Below are 16437 nucleotides of genomic sequence, written 5' to 3'. Positions count from 1 at the left end.
ACGATTTCCTTTGACAAGGATTGAGGCCAATTCTGGCCCAAACGACGGAACGCCGCTGGTTTCTCTTCAAATCACGCACAAGATGATGCGATGATGAAGTGATCAGATCAACTGATCAGGATTGTTTTTATCATGCAGTCGAAAACGGTGCAGGATCTTATTACTTGTAGTAGGATGCGATGAAGTTTGAAGATGGAAGACTCTGAAGTGTAGTCATTTGCGGTCGACCTTGACATTTCGAAATGACCGTCTGCGCCGCCAAATATTGCAGAAAGAATGCCTTTGTTTGTTGCTATCAAAAACATAATGATACACTTCCGCTTTGAGCGCCCAATTCTCACTGACTTTTGAACCATCTCAACTGCAACGCTATCAAAATCACAGGCAGAACGCTAACAAGCTCACCAAGCCCAGCATATTGTGGTGCTATCCGTACACGAACGAATGCTCCTGCAGCAAGCAAGATGGCAAAGATATTGTAAATGAAAGACCATACAAAGTTGAATATGATCCGCCGAAATGCAGCTCGGGACAGATCGATCAGAACAAGGATCCCTGAAAGAGTAGGCCTTACGAGAACGGCATCAGCGGCGCTTTGAGCAACATCCGTTCCGCTCTTCATGTGAAGGCCGATATCCGCTTGAGCGAGGGCTACGGCATCATTGGTGCCGTCTCCACAGAACAAGACCGTCTCATTACTACCGTCCGTGATGGACTTGACGTACTTCTGCTTCTCCGCCGGTGAGCATCTCGATCTGGTACGTGCCATTGGAATACCGAGCTGATTACCAATCTTCTGGACCGCGCCATCGTCATCACCACTGACAAGAGAGACAGCAATACTGCGTTCTTTAAGCTCTGTTACCGTCGACTTAGCGTCGGCGCGCAGGGTATCGTCTAGCCCGAAGACTGTAATCAGTTCATCATCCAGTGATACGCAGAGGACTGTAAGACCTTGAGAGAGCAGCGCCGCAACCTGTGGCGTCTCCTGAACATTGAGCCAGCGGCAGCTACCTACTCGAACCTGTCTATCTTCCCACACTCCTTTCATCCCACATCCGGTCACAGATTCGACGTCTCCGACGGAAGCAGACTCAACTCCTGTTTCTTTTAGGTACTTGGCAACGGCGATGGAGACCGGATGTTTGCTGTCCATGGTAAGAGCCACGACAAGCGAGGCGGCTGGTACATTCGAATCAGGCAAATATTCCTCATGCGAGACAGACATTTTGCCCTGCGTAAGGGTGCCAGTCTTGTCGAAAATGACATGGGATACCTTCCGGCCAATCTCCAGGGTCTCTGCTGATCGAAAGACGACACCATGCTTTGCGCCAACGCCGCCAGCAATGACGATCACCATCGGCACTGCTAAACCTATCGCACATGGACAAGAAACAATGAGCACAGTGATTGCATATATCATGGCTTGAACTACAGCATCGCTCCTAGATTTGTGTTGGAGGACGACGCCCAGCACAATCCAAACGGCGAAGGTCATTAAAGCGAGAACCACGATGACTGGTACAAAAATCGAAGCAACTTTGTCTGCTAATTGTTGAATCTGCGGCTTGGAGAATTTGGCAGCGTCCACCATAGCGGCAATTTCGCTGATTGTGTTTTCCCCAGGTAAGCGTGTGAGACGAGCTGTGAGTGGTCCTGAGCCGTTGACTGATCCAGCAACCAGTTTAGATCCCTTTCGTTTCTCGACGGGCATGGCCTCTCCTGTAATGTGCGACTCGTCCACTTCGCTTTGTCCGGCTACAATAGCACCATCTGTGGGAATGCGGGTATCTGGCATCACTTTGAAGACATCACCATACTGTAGCAACCGCGCATCTACCTCTCGTCCGCCTAGACTTGTATCATCGACAAGAAGAGCTGTACTGGCCTGTAGAGATCTGATCGAAATCGATTGAACAGCTTTATGCCTGGCGTACGCACTCACGAGCCGCCCTAACATTATCAAAGTCACAAGCAAGGTGCTTGTAACAAAAAAAGATTCTACTGATAGGGGTCGACCCGAAATCTCGTATCCAAAGGCAACAATGGAGAAGATGTATGCTGTAGATGTGCTTAGCACGATCAGCAGATCCATCTCAACGACATGAGTAAAGATCAATGCTTTCAAGGCACTCGGATAGAATGGCCCAGCCACGACAACTTGCACGATCGTGGCCAAAGCCAAGGATGTTGCCCCGTACGCTACCTCATGCTGGGCCAGTGGAGCCCAAGCCAAAATCAGTACGGGAATAGTCAGCAGAGCAGAGAATAATGTCATGAAGAGCGCTTTGCGAAGATGGTTGCTACCGTTCTCCAGGTCTTTGGAAGGTCGAGCGGGAGCCAGTGCGATTGCATGATTGAAAGTCCTTTCAAGCAGGTCTCTTGCACCCACAAGTTTGGCGTCGTATGTGATACGTACCTTCTTCCCATCAATTCCGATCATAGACTTCACTCCATATGGTATCTTCTGCTTGATGAAGTTTCTCACATCACCCAGAATGAGCACATCCAGGCTATGGTCTTGTGTGAAGATCCTATGACAGCTGAATCCGGTCGCCTTTGAGACTTCTCGAATGATATCACTTACGGAGGCAGCCTCGGAATTGACGCCAAATTCCGCCTGCGACATCACCAGACTCGTTTGGAGATTGTGGATCCCGTGCATGGCATTCAAGGATCGAAATAACTTGTTCTCGCAACCCATGCAATTAAGCCCTGAAACGCTAAGGGTGACCTGTTCGAAGGCTTCCGTGTCGCTCTGAATGCCCTTCTCAAGGTCATGAAGCCTAGAGATGGCCCTGCCTTGTGGCAATTCTGGTGTACTTATGTCAGAGATCTTAATATTGCTGCAGCATCCATCCTCTTCACTACTTTTGCAGGCGTCCAAGGGGATATCTGCATCTTCTGGATATGTACCTGCTTCTTTTTCACAACACGACTTCTGACATGCATCTTCCTCTGAGGACTCATCACAACAGGACTCGTCGCAGCAGGAGCTGCTTTTCTTCGAAACTTGACCGGTCTTCTCACAGCCGCCCTCTCTCCCTTGCCCACAACAATCGCCTTCGGGCTTTTGCCCCGAAAGCTGATTTTCCTTCTCGCAGACATCTGACTTCATAGAGAGGTCGGCTCCTCCGCAGCAGCTACCTTCCTTCCTTCGCCTAGCAGTCTTCTTCTGTTGCCGTCTAGCAGGAGAGCAGCAGCTCTCCAGATTTCGTTCGATGAGGGCTTTACATATACATCCGATAGCCGCTAGAACTGAACTGTATCGTGCATAGGCTGCTTTGCGGTGCCTGACGCATGGGCTTTGACCTGTGACGGGTGCCTGCATACTGCCGCCTTCCGTATACTTTGAGTAGTCTATTTGTGTTAGTCTGTCGTCTGAGAGCAAGAAGGGCTCTTCAAAGTAGTCGATTATGTAATGAGCACAGCACAAAGAGTCTTACTGAAGACCGCGACTCAAGATTATTACGCCCGGCTGACCACTTCTTGGCTACAGAGGTAAGAAATACAAAAGCCAAAGGATGATCATTCTCGCCATAGTTTACACGGTAATAAGACAGACTCTGGAAACGAATCACCAACCTCAACCACAAAGCACAAGACTCACCTTCGACACCTCCAACCAGAGGCACATCATCATTATCGTGACAATCCCTCTCCCATTCTATTTGCGCCGCAACCCCTAAGCATTCATCTAGGCCACAACAGAAACATTAATGGCTCAATGTCTCCACACAGTGGAGTACTCAGAAATATTACCGTTGCAACAGACTTGCTCTCCATCTTCGCATTCAGGACGAACATTGGGGCAGGGTGGGCAGCATTCGCACGAAAAGACAGGAAGGTCATCATCCTCAATCCTTTCAACAGCCATTCTACTGATTCTAAGCAACGCCTTTACGGTCTAAAGTGCCTGCTCCACGTAGAGAAACCAAGCTGAAGGACTGGCCTGAGGCCGCAGGAATCGTACATACAGCGCTAGACCCTAAACAGATTAGTCTGAACCGACTTGACCAGTCAAGGCAACGCAAAAGCTGTTGCCAAAAAGAGATATTCCAATTGGAGGGAGGAACTTCACTGGCTCGGAATCGAAGCACATCATCGACCAGTTCTGAAGCGGCTTCTGCTTTTGCAATCGACGTCTCAAAAGTCGACATCGCCTCTGATCCGTTCTATCTCGATCAAATTTTTGCACGTCTGAGATTCTTTGAACATTATTAGATACGTAATTTGTGGATACACATGGACGCACTCTGTACTATCATGGCAAGTGAACTGCCCTTCTCCACTTTGCCATATCCAGCGGCCCCCTCTTCATCCTATCCAAGTCTCTCCCACCAATAACGTCCTCTATTCACGTCCTCATCACCTATCCACCCCAAACCCCAAGTCTTACTCCCTAACCCTCTTCAACCCCCTTGCTCCCGCCCCATCCTTCCCCAAAGCTCCACTCATCCCCCCCATCATCGTGTCATCCGGCAACCCACCTCTCTTCGTCCCCGGCAAACTCTGCGTCCGGATATCATTATCGTCCTGACTAACCCTCCTTTGCGGATACGTGACATTCGGCGGCAGATCCGCAAAACAATTTGCATTAACCTCCCCGCTTCCGTCGCCCGTGCTCTTGAAATAAGGGTGCTCCATCGCCTGTGCTGCCGTCAACCGTCTCGTGGGATCGTAGTCCAGGAGGTGGGAGAGGAGGTCGAGACCTTGGGCGCCGGGCGAGCCTGGGTCGTTACCACCACCACCCCCAGCAGCAGCAGCAGCACCTGATGTATCACCGTGAGAACCATCGCAATTGTAGCCTGTAGCGCGCAGCGTGTTCCAGTACCAGCTCTCCAGCCCAATAGGGACACCATTCGCGTTCTTTAAGCCAGGATTACCTTCCCGCGCAGCGACGCTCAGAGTCTGCAATTGGCTGTACTCCGGTTGCGAAACCAGCCCGCCCCACCGCTCTTTCGTCGGCATGCCTATGATCTCCACGATCTTCTGCATCTGGTTGCGCTGGAAGGGCACTGTTTTCTTATTATCCATCTTCGCCTCCTCGCCCTTGAAGATCGGGCGCAGAGACAATAATTCTGCGAAGATGCAGCCCACGGCCCACAGATCTACCGCGGGAGTGTAGTGCCGGCTTCCGAGCAGGAGCTCGGGCGCGCGATACCAGATTGTGACGACGACTTTGTCGCCGGAGAAGAGGCTGTGGAGCGGTTTGTAGAAGAGGCGCGCGAGGCCGAGGTCGCCGATGCGGACTTCGCCGCGGGAAGTCACCATGATGTTGGCGGGTTTGAGATCGCGGTGCAAAACCCAATTTGTGTGTAGGTAGTGCACGCCGTTGAGGAGTTGGAAGAGGATGGATTTTACCATGGAGGCCGGGATGGGGTGGCGGGTCGGCTGGGAGTGGTGCTGGATTATTTGGAGGAGGTCGTGCTCGCAGTATTCGAAGACCATGAAGATGCACTTGTCTTCGAGGATTATTTCCGCGAGGGCGATGATGTTGGAGTGGGAGAGCTCGGAGCATAATGCCATTTCGCGGATCGCGGATTGGGATATGCCCGTGTATTGGATTGTTTCGCCTTCTTTGTCAGGTTTGAATCTGGGTGTGGTTAGTGGGTGTAGGTGGAAGGGGGTGGATGGAGAGATGTGGAGTGAGGAGGGAGCATACTTTTTGATAGCGAACTCGCCTTGGACGCCATTGTGGCCCACGGCTTTGTAGACACGGCCATAAGTGCCACTGCTGATGAAGCCAACGATCTTGTAGCGATCGAGGACGCGGACTTTGCTTGAGTAGCCACTGCTTGTAGATGCCGGCTGCTTTGGAGCACTGGATGGTTCTGCAAAAAGTGCCGTCAGCTCTTCTCCGCTGAACATAGACTCCCATGTATGATTCAAATCATCCTCCATAGCGACTGACCAATCCGTCTGCGCCGTCCATCGAACTGCATCTCATGTGAAAGGTGAGTTGCCTGTCATCACCTTGACGACAGATTCGCCCGTTTTTTGGAAGGAAAGAGCCAGCACGCAAGCAACCGATCAAGCAAACAGCAGACATCAAAGCTCCAACCATCTCACCTTCAAAGGCAGCTAAGACACCCTTCTGAAAAAATGGCTTGACTTGGACATTCCTCTGTTGTAGCGAAGGATGTACAGCGCCATGATAATTCATAATACAAGCAGTCGACACAACACTACTTCAAATGCACCCACAAATCCTGCGCAATTCTCATTCCCATATTTTCAACCACCATTTCTCCATCTACAGAAAGAATCAGACTAACAAGCAGTAATCAAGAAAACCCCATCTTTCGCCTCTCCTCTTACCTTCGAAAGCAGCCTGCACGCTCCTCTTCACGCCCTGACTCCCCTCCAGCTGTCTAGCAGCAGCCGCGGACGATTGTTGTTGCGCATTCCCCGGCGCGCCGGCGGAGTCATTTCGTCCGCTTACGACGCTCATATGCTCATCCTCTCCGGAGATAACTCTACCGTACGTTTGATGCGGACTGTGCGCTAGTGTTGGTATTCCTTTTGGCGACGGGAGGGGAAGGTGAGGGGAGGGAATGGGGAGGTGAGACGGAAAAAGGTTCGTTGGGCAGCAATGCGTAATGCTTGCTGAAAGTGGGTGTGGTCAAGGTACTTGTGGAGAAGCTCGGAAGCAGGTACGGAGGGGGGGTCTCTGACAGAAAAGTATCGTGGCCGGGGGAAACCGAGAAGAGAGAATTATCGTGGATTGTAGCAATGCTGCGTTGAGAATATCGCTTTTCGCAAGTATGGCCTTGTGCGGAATAAGACTACATGGACGCAGTGCTGGTGCAGAAGTGGATTTCGTTCATTTTTGAATTCAGGTGTCATTCTCTGCATCAACGTATCTGTCTAGAAGCTCTACCTTACAGACCGCCATGTCATACAGCAATCATTTCAAACCCTTTTCACCGGGCAATCAATATGGGTATTGTGAAGCAAATGGGGGGATATCAATTTGTCGAGCCTTTGCGCCTGCTTATAAACTCCGTATTCGTGTTCCTCCCCACAGGCCCTTTTGCCTGACATGCATGCCGTGTTCACCAAGCCAGCCAAGCCCACCGCTAATGATATGGTACGGAGAAATCGTTCGTCGTCGTAGTAGCAAGAAATGAAGCCGCCAATGCCAATCAAACAGAAACTGTCGTATTCGCGAGAGAATGGACTGACGGTAAGGATAGATATCGTGAAGGGTGCGGGAACCGAAATATTGTGAATCCTTTGTACAATTTTGATTGGCAATGTAAGCCAGGTGATATTTGTACATGCAAGATCGTAGATAGGTCATGAGTGTGCTGATCTCGAGTCATCCTTGTTTGCGGCAAGTTCAGAAATGGTGCACCGGATGCCTGAACGTTGCTGACAAAACATCGCATATTGCCCGAGCAAAATCGCAGCTGCAGGTGATAATAGATGGGCATAGAAGCGAAGGCAAAGTGGCTTGCTCTCTCAGGGTGACGACGGTGAAGACTCCTTGGGCCGTAAATTTGATGACCCAGCGGCGGCTTTGTTGCCCATCTTTCTGGTGAGCTTAGCATAATCTATGAGACGTTAGCGATCGTGATATCAGATCAGACATATGATAGACGTACGCAAACCACAGGCGTTGCACAAGGTTCTTGCTCCGTCGGGGCCTCGCCGCCATTCGGGTGTCTCAGCTCTGTTGCAGCTGTGGCATCGACCAGGAGGTGCAGCTCTGCCACGCCTCTTCTTCGCATCAGATCCCGCGAAACCCCCTACCCCGTCCATCTTGTCATCGTAATCACCTCCGTCTTGAAGATCATTTGGCGCGTGTTTATAGCTCTGCTGATCATAATGCCTTTGTTCGGCAAGAGCCAGTTGTTGTTGTAAAACGATATCCCGTATCCGGCCCATTGAGTTCAGGACCGCCTTTTGCTGCTCGATCAGAGCGTCACATTCAGTAAGGGTTGGCAGGGAGGCTGAAGATGGTCCAGATCTCTGCGTCGCATGCCGTGAGTCACCGTATCGTCGTGAGAATTCCAAGGTCTGTCCAGATCCACGAGCAATCTGGAGGAATTAGTCAAGCTCATCCGTAATCGCAAGTGGACACTCACGTCGTTCAAGGACGTCTCTAAATCAAAGAAATCAAGATGTCGCTTGACAGATTCTCCATATGCTCGACCACTGCGTGGACTTTCCTTAGAAATGGCTCGGCGAATGCCCTCCTGCCGCTCTTGGTCCGAATGCCCGTTTCGCCAGTCATCTCCAAACGGACTCTGAAATGATGTAGCAGCTGGAGTTGTCGGGGGATATGAAAAAGCAGGCTGGGGTACTGCATAACTGTGAGAGGCACTAGTTGTTGGTTGGTGCCGCGTGATGGGAGATTCTATGCTTGACGTTGTCGGATGTTGCTGAATGATTGAAGGGGAAGGTCGAGAATATGCTGCCAAGTCTGGAAGCGCTCGTGGCGGTTGAGAGGTTGGAAAAAAACTGAAACTGTCATTTACGACGGGTGACTGGCTTGGGGCGAAGTGAGCTGCGTGTGAAGAATACATGGGACCACTGCTCCTGCTGATAGCCTCGTATGGCTTGGATTCGCGAGGAGATCGAGGCTGATAGGAATCGTTTGGAGGACGAGATGTGTCGACGGTGGGTCGATGTGTTGGACTTGTCGGGCTTCTGGCAATAGTCGACGATCTTGGTGGAGCGTTGGTCGTCAAAATTGAATGTATTGAAAGCGCTTCGTTGATGGACGGTAGCGACTGCCTTGGAGTTGGATATGAATGCTCTTTATCGTCCCCTCTTGCTTGATGATTATGCAGTGGTGCGTAAGTTGCAGGTACCTGCCCGCTTTGAGTGCCATTGTTTCCACCTACGACCGAGCTAGATGCGGATGAGGGATATGAGTAGGGTGGAGGTGGGCCGGAGAATGTGGAAGTTGATGGGCTAGCCATGGGAGGAGCAGGCATGTGGATCGTGGTTGCCGGATGATGTAGAGGATATCCCGAGCTCTCTCTTTTCACCTTTTCTAGATCTAACAAGCCTAGTGGGGGAAGAGCACCACTGATCCACCGTCAGCATGTTTGCGCATCGCGATGGGCCTGTTCATAACGGTAAATATGGATGTGCCGGGGAAGTTGACAGACCTTCGGCCAATTGGATCCGCCATGATGGGGTTTCAATAGAGCGGCTTTTACTTCTCAAACTTCAAATGCTATGACCGTTCGGCCGACATGCCGTACGGCTTGTTCAGACTGTGTAGAAAGTGGCTCTTTTCCACGTCGCTATCCGTCCAATTGCGGGCTCGATCACTACTGGCCAGCAAAAGGCGAGTGAAATGGCGAATTGGTGAATGAAAGCGTTTCGACCTCGGAAGTGCCCTTATTCGTTGCTATATCAGTTTGTACAGCCGTCAATATGGTGCCTGCGAGGTTTGAAGTGCAAAAGTGGTGATGGCGTCGTGCGATCTCTGGTTGAAGTCTTGTTAGATAGAGTTTTGACAGCCACACGTGAATATCCGGGCGAGATCGGAAGGTCCTTTCCGGTAAAAGCAATGTGTCACTGGATCAGGGTGGTCACTTTCGTCACAATGGCATAGGGGCTCTCTTCCGTGTGGGAACGAATGGATTATGTAGTGGGAGAGGGTGTCGGAAGGATATGGCAGTCGACTAGGACGGTGGGAGGAGAGCGGCGGAGGGGAAAGGTGTGAGAGATCAGATCGGGCGCAGAACCAGATTGGCGTCAAGGGAATAAGACGCCAGACAGGGGGGGCTTTTAGTGGCTTTGGGGGAAAGGAACAAGTGACTTCGGGGTCTCTCAGGGCTCGTCTACAGCGCCAAGAGATCTCTACAGCGCCGCAGCACTAAGCGGTAGCACTACCTGGAGATGCGCTAGGGTACCGTATATTTCCAGTGCCTAGGATGACCTGGATGAGATGGGCGGGAAAACCCACTAGGCAGCTAGTCTCTGTCTCACGGCCTTTTTTTGGCTGGTCTGCCTGTCTGGCCGTGGTTACTTTGCTGCTTGCCCTTCGCTTGGGACAGATGTGCTGATGAGTGATGACATGACCTTGGCTAGATCGAAAAAGAGCATCATCCTTGCTCGTCCGGCACCGGCTGACGCATGCATAAGTGCTCCAACTCAAAATCGTGCCTCCCTTAAGCCACCCACACACAAGCTCCTCCACCCACACGCAAATCTATCTTCAGAATATCGCATGGCCAAGGCACCTCGCTTACACCGTTCACAGATCATAGATCCCATCCCCAAGGCCGTCATAACCGGCTCGACCAGCCCCGTTCCTCTCAGCCTTTGCCCGACTCACCAATGACAGAAGAGCCCAGGATGGTACCAAGGAATCGGAACGATCTGACTACTGTTTCGAACGCCAACGGCTGACTTGTATCATCTTGGGGAACGTTCGCATGGGGCCTGTTGACTTTGAGACCGGCAATGCGTCCAGAGTCTGTAACCGAGGCAGCTTCCTGGTCAAGCTCTGCGCAAGTTAGGAAGATTATTCAGAAGCTGTCAAACAGGCATATCCCAAGAAGGTAAAATCTTGTCTCTGAAGAGCGTATCACATTCCCTCAACGTCTGAATTTTCCTCGTATTGGACATGGATGATCGTGTCGATGAACTGCCTGGGTGGCTCTTAGGCCCCGCCGTTGAGCTGCAGTCCAGAAGCGGTTGAACCAAGATCTTTCTAGGTCTCTGATCGTCGCTTGTGCGGCCCCTTCTGCAAGCCCCTTAGGCAGGCCTTAAGCACGCTTTAGGCCCCTTTCAGAGAGACCTCTAGCCTCGAGGTAGGTGATACCGTGATTCTAGGTATGGCTTCCTTACGGGTAATGCCGCTCCCATCGCTTATCGAAGGCACAACATAAGACTCGTCCACCTGAGAAGAGCTGAGAGTCACTCCCACCACGATTGGCGGTTACTTCGATGGGACTGCATAGCTAGCTGCGTCGCATCCGACAACGACATCTGTAATGCGGACGCGACTGTTAAACGCAGCGAAATGCGTGCTTTCGCAGCATCATCTGACAACTGTACACTGCTGTCAAATCGTCGGGCTGCGCCAACATTTCGCATCGCACATTCTCGGATGCAGCACTTCGAGTGAGAGTTATAACCGCGATTCTTGCTTTCGATTTCCGAAATTGCAGCGGATTATTGATCTAGCCAATCTGGAGCTGTTGTTTCAACTCTAAAAGATAGACGGCATTCCTTCGAAATACACTGTTGCTTGATCTCCCGAAAGATTTGGGGGCGCGATTGTTGCCGCGGGGGGCTTGCAAAATACCCTTCTGTGGGCTTTTTTAGCAACCTACATTCGTTGCTGGCTCGGTTAGAGAGTTGAGGTTGGAAACATGGCTGTGGTGCTTCATGCAATTTGCCGGATGCCTTATTGGAGTTGACCACTGGGAGGCGTACGATGCTCTGAGAAAGTCGAAGCCCATGACGGATCTACGCGGTGGCAAAGTCCAATGGCGCGAAGCCAAATGCCGGCATATGTGCAAGCGACATCCTCCCCAAGGTCACTGACGTCCCGCCTGGCTTCGGCTTGTGGTCTTTGTGAGTGTGCAACAGCCACAAGAACCTGTTTTGTTAGCTGCAATATGCATGCAGGTCGGAGCTGTCAATCTCACAGCTTACAGTTGTCCGAAATGATGCGAGATGGAGCGTTGAAGCCAGATCAAGTGTGCCATCCATGTACTTGGTACCTGGAGGCTGGAGCAACAAAGTAAATCGACAGTCACCTCGGCATCCACGATGCTGTGTATACTTGCGTACCAACTACCGGCTTAGAACACGCGATAGCTGCCCTGTGTTAGTCTGGCAAAACTGTCTCTTCTTGTTGGTCATGACGGCCAACCTAGAGCTACGTCAAGAATTCGCAATCCATGTTCCTTGCTGTAGGCAAGGCTGAAAGGCCATGTGTCAGATATTAGAAGTCCAAAACCGCTTGACGGTCTTTGCTTTTGATTCTGTTCCTGTAACAAAATCAAAGCAGTACGGTCCAATCGCCCGTTTGAGAACAAGCTTTCCATCGCGGGCGTTGGATCGTAGGGCACAGAGTTGTTACCTTCGTCAATTCTTACCGATCACTAAAAACGACCGGCAACAACCAATGTCCTCACTCAGCCGCTGAAGTGCAGAAGAAGCTCATCTCATCGCTAAGGGGACGAGGACGGGGAGGTCGACCTGTACGATAATAGCACAACTGGCCGTATTACAGCCCGGACATGATTGCTGGAATCATTCTGTTGATTTAGCTGAGCTTACGTGAAGGTACTTTTCCTTATGAAATTATTTGAGGGAGCTAACTGTCCGTCTATTTGGTCTATCAATAGTGTATCAATAGTGTCACCCACGCTTTGGGCAAGGATGTCAAATCGGCAACGTTGCGCACCCGTGACTCCCGTGACGAATTTGGCTTTCCTGGGTCCGCCGTTTCCGGACAGACAGACATTAAGTGATGACTGTGATCCTTGCCGCGGACGGGGGAACGCCATTGTGTGATGATTGTGTGTAACGCTGCGACCTTGGGGTAGCAGGAGCTTGCACCAGGGTGGGATCGGCGATGGTACCCTTGCATTCTCTAAGGCCTGGGCAAAATGTGTCTCGAAGATGACCTGAAAAATAACTATGTGACACCGGGCAATGGATAACAAGTTGCCTGGCAGTGCCATACTAGCATCTACTCGTGGATTGAGCTCGGGGCTGAGCTTCAGCCGTAGGCAAATTCGCCTTGTAATTCTTCGTGTGATGCTGCACCGTGTTCAAAGTCTGTATCAGATATTCCAAATCAGGCAGAGAGTCTATGGAATGCTATTGTCTCCTTGATTCAATCGCTTGCACACGACAAGACATCGTTTCCACTGTCTCACCGCTCTCCCCGGTGCCAGCAGGAACCACGGTTCAGATACTCTACACTATTGTGAACGGAGTCATGGACAGCCACTTTTGACAGTCAGACTTGATCGAGACGCCAACGACTATACTGTTATTTGCGGCGATAGTGTAATGTACAAAACCTCCTGTTACCGACAATCTCACCTTATCTGCTGTTCTCGCTTTAGTCGATACCAGCATTTTCGTTTTCTAGCTCAAAAGATCGCGCAGTCTCTATCGTCCTTTGCACGTCGTCAAAAGAGTCTCTGTCGAAGTCACGCCCGACTTCAGGCTAAAGCATGCCTCTCGCTGTCCCTGCGTGCACTAAGACCTGTCAAACTTGCATTTGGAATGAGCCACGGACGTGTCAAAGGGTAGCAAAACACAGTTCCTGCAACTTTGACAGCTGGCAAATATGGTTACCTACATGATTGGGAGTCCAGAGCACGCCTCCGATTGCCAAATCCACATGAGCTTCTCGCCTCCCGCCGCCACATATCCAATCATGCCCCTGACTGTCGGTTCGGAAGACCCACCAGACAGTGAGGAAAAAAGGATCTGTCAGAAAGCTTCAAACTGTCAGAAAAGTGTTGATACCCGTTTTCTGCCACCTGCAAGAATGACAGCGGCTCCCTGCATACGTGTGGCCGGTGACCGGTGGAGCCCCAGCCCATGACGCGGCAAGAAGCTGCAGCGCCCAAGAAAGAAGGAAAGGAAAACCCACCCAGTACAGGCGACGGCGATTGCATGGGAATGCACAGCACAGACAAAGTGGCCCTTCTCTCTCGCCAACTCACGGCTTTATGCCGGAAACAGGGCATGGGGGAAGGAGACCGTTATACTGCGCAAGACTCTAATCATGCAAGTCGCACCCTTCTTCCTGCTCATCCATTACCCGACTTGCACTGGCCCCATCGTTTTTGTTGGACCCAAATACATCGAGATTTCCCCACTTCGCAAACGGCCTACTTTATCTGCTGTGTCTTGCGCTGCGCTTGGCTCCTGCCTGCCTTTTTCTCATCGAGATCTCCCTGGCAAATCAACAGCCGACCCGGCGCTGGCCTCTCATTCCCGATCCGATGCTCCCCCGGCTTTAGGACCCGTCGTTGAAAAGGTAAGGTCAGAGGCATTAATTAGTCAACCCCTTCTCTCTCGGGGGGAGGGGAGGGGAGGGGGCATGCGTTTGTCGCTAAAACATGCATACAGATAGAGTCGTAAGGTGGATAGAGTGAAATGCCGTTTTCCTCTTTTGAGTTTCTGAGTTCAGACTGACAGCTGTCAGTTGGCGCAAGGAGGAATAAGCCGCCGCTGCTTCCCTCCCCCATACCCATAGAACTACCCAGACCCATACATGCCATTACTACATACATGAAGCTCCACCAGTGCTTTGAAATTGCTATTTTCGTGCATCGTTGTTCCTGATTCTTTAGCTGCTTTGCTTTGATCCTGCTCCAGGGCGGTTTTAGAAGAAGCTTTTCACTAACCTCGCGGAAGCTGGACTTCCCCGTCATGATGTTGGGCGTAGGCGTTTCGGATGGTGCACTTCATCTCGATCTTCTACAGAAGCAGAGGAAATGTATTTTGAGTGTTGGGAGAGGTTGGCTGGTATCAATGCTCTTGCGCTATCGAGTTGGACTGAGCGCTGCATTGTGGTTCTGTGCTGTTAGGAAATGAGGGCCGTGTATGAGCACTGGCTGGGCCAAAACACATGCAAGAAAATCCGATTTCGACTGTCTTTCATGCTCCTGTCAAGCGTTCTCCTCGAAATCAATGGACTTCGTTCTTCGAAGACCAGATGGGAAGCAGGATAAGGTCCAACTGTTCTGCAGGAGAAGATGTTTTCACATTGCTCATGCAAATTTCAACTACTCCTCCTGTAACCAGTACAACGCCTCCAGCTCTCTGACACTCTCAGTCTCCCATCCTCACCTCCCATCCCTATCAACTCGCGACCTTGGCCTGATACTTCCCCGCCGCCATATCAAACAAACTCTCCTTCTCCTCCAAATCCACCAACATCGGATGTCTCCCACCCCCCTCACCCAACACCCCCAGCTCTCCCAGCCTCTCTTTCAACCGCCCATCTTCCCCCTTCCCGCTATTCCCGCTCAAAATCTCCCAAACAATCGAATTAGCGATAGCATCAGCGTCATTCTCGTCTCGCTGTAGTGCGTCGTCCAAAGCGGCTTTCGCTTCGTCCAGCCGACCGAGGTGCATTTCGCATACGGCTTGTGAGACGAGGGATTTGGAGCCAGAGGCGTCGGGCGCTTGAGCCATCTCTTCGAAGACGTAGAAGGCGGATTGGTAGCGGTCGCCGCCCTGGAATCGAACGGGTGCGGTCAGTGAGGGGAGGATGGTGGGGGAGAGGGTGATGAGAGGGGTGGAAGAGGGATAGGGGGGTAAGAGGGTGGAGGGCGAGGGGGACGTACGACTCTCAAGCCCACCCAGCTTTCTGCAATGTTCACTAGTAGACTGTCCTGCGCCCATTTCCTTGCTGCTTGTACTTCTTTGATGGCGAGATCGACACGGTTCTGTTGGAGGTGGATCTGGACTATGAGTGCGACTCTGCATAGAAATGCCATTAGCGACCTAAAGCTTGCGAATGCAGGAAATTCATCATTTCACCCTGCCTCCCCCCTCTGCTCGTCTACGATAGGAAAGGGAAGAGTAAAAGAGAGATAGACATACACCTCCAAGCTTCCCTCATGCTTCTCCGCCAACGCCAACGCTTCCTCTACCTTTCCACTCCCATATAACACAATGCCACCGAGTAGTTGGACTGTGGCATTTCCTGCTGCGTCTTCATTCTCTGCGAGTTCCTCCGCTGCTGCTAGTGCCTCTTCTTGCTTCTCTGACGTATAGAGAGCGAGGGCTTTGACGGCAGATGCTTCATCATCGGTGGAGCTTTTGAGTTCAGAGAGGACGGAAGAGGCTTCGCCGCTGGCTAATCGGGCGCGGTATTGGAGGATTTTTGCGGCGGATTTTGAGGAGGCGGAGAGGGGGGTGAGGTCGAAGGAGATGACGGAGGAGTAGGCGCCGCGGAGGAAGGAGGTGTGGATGTTGAGGAGTTCTGTGGTTGGCGAGGTCAGCGTTATAGGTAAATTGGGCGTGTGGGAATGGTTCGTGTGTTGCTTGGGCTCAATCAATTGGCACTTACCACCATCTGCTGAAAAGGGATCCATGATTATGATTATTGATACAGACGTTCCATTGGAAATAGAGTGCTCTGTGTCGTCTGTGTATTGAACGTACTCGGAGGAACCATTGGATGAAGCTGTCGTGACAGATTTTAGGACTACGGATGTTTCCGCTGTGGTGCAGATCCAGGCCACCAGCGTTTTCAGCCCGTCAGGGCCCCACCACGGGTCGTGATTCTACATCTCCTCCGTGGAGGCTGTCTTCATCATCTATCTTGCCAGTCGACGATCTCCATTCGAGCATTGAGCCCGTCCATTACGACCTGGGACGCCGGAGCTTCGCCACTAGGCTCAGCCTTTCTCCTTAGAGGTCAATTAGACCGGCCCTAAGTGGAAAACCGCTCATGTTGTTCGGAGAGCTTCTTTGAGG

The 16437-nt window shown here is 51.4% G+C and overlaps 3 protein-coding genes across 3 annotated transcripts; all 3 read right to left on the bottom strand.

Annotated features, from left to right (window-relative positions):
• Window positions 1–337: 337 nt before the first annotated feature.
• Window positions 338–3877, bottom strand: KY384_008141 (uncharacterized protein; the record flags this gene model as incomplete). The annotated part of the gene is made up of 3 exons (XM_044816630.1): window positions 338–3360; window positions 3611–3685; window positions 3763–3877. 3 exons carry the CDS (start codon window positions 3875–3877, stop codon window positions 338–340), a joined length of 3213 nt encoding a protein of 1070 aa, XP_044665995.1.
• Window positions 3878–4395: 518 nt separating this feature from the next.
• On the bottom strand, window positions 4396–9148 carry KY384_008140 (uncharacterized protein; the record flags this gene model as incomplete). The annotated part of the gene is made up of 7 exons (XM_044816629.1): window positions 4396–5596; window positions 5666–5945; window positions 6322–6500; window positions 7481–7559; window positions 7611–8046; window positions 8094–9042; window positions 9126–9148. The coding sequence occupies 7 exons, from the start codon at window positions 9146–9148 to the stop codon at window positions 4396–4398; spliced, it is 3147 nt and encodes a 1048-aa protein (XP_044665994.1).
• Window positions 9149–14811: 5663 nt separating this feature from the next.
• Window positions 14812–16052, bottom strand: KY384_008139 (uncharacterized protein; the record flags this gene model as incomplete). The annotated part of the gene is made up of 4 exons (XM_044816628.1): window positions 14812–15189; window positions 15300–15435; window positions 15559–15940; window positions 16028–16052. 4 exons carry the CDS (start codon window positions 16050–16052, stop codon window positions 14812–14814), a joined length of 921 nt encoding a protein of 306 aa, XP_044665993.1.
• Window positions 16053–16437: the final 385 nt, after the last annotated feature.

Source organism: Bacidia gigantensis (assembly GCF_019456465.1).
Source record: "Bacidia gigantensis strain McMullin 20006 chromosome Unknown contig_295, whole genome shotgun sequence".
NCBI lineage: Eukaryota > Fungi > Ascomycota > Lecanoromycetes > Lecanorales > Ramalinaceae > Bacidia > Bacidia gigantensis.
The sequence above is the reverse complement of the archived record's forward strand: the minus strand, read 5'-3'. Positions and strand labels throughout refer to the sequence as shown.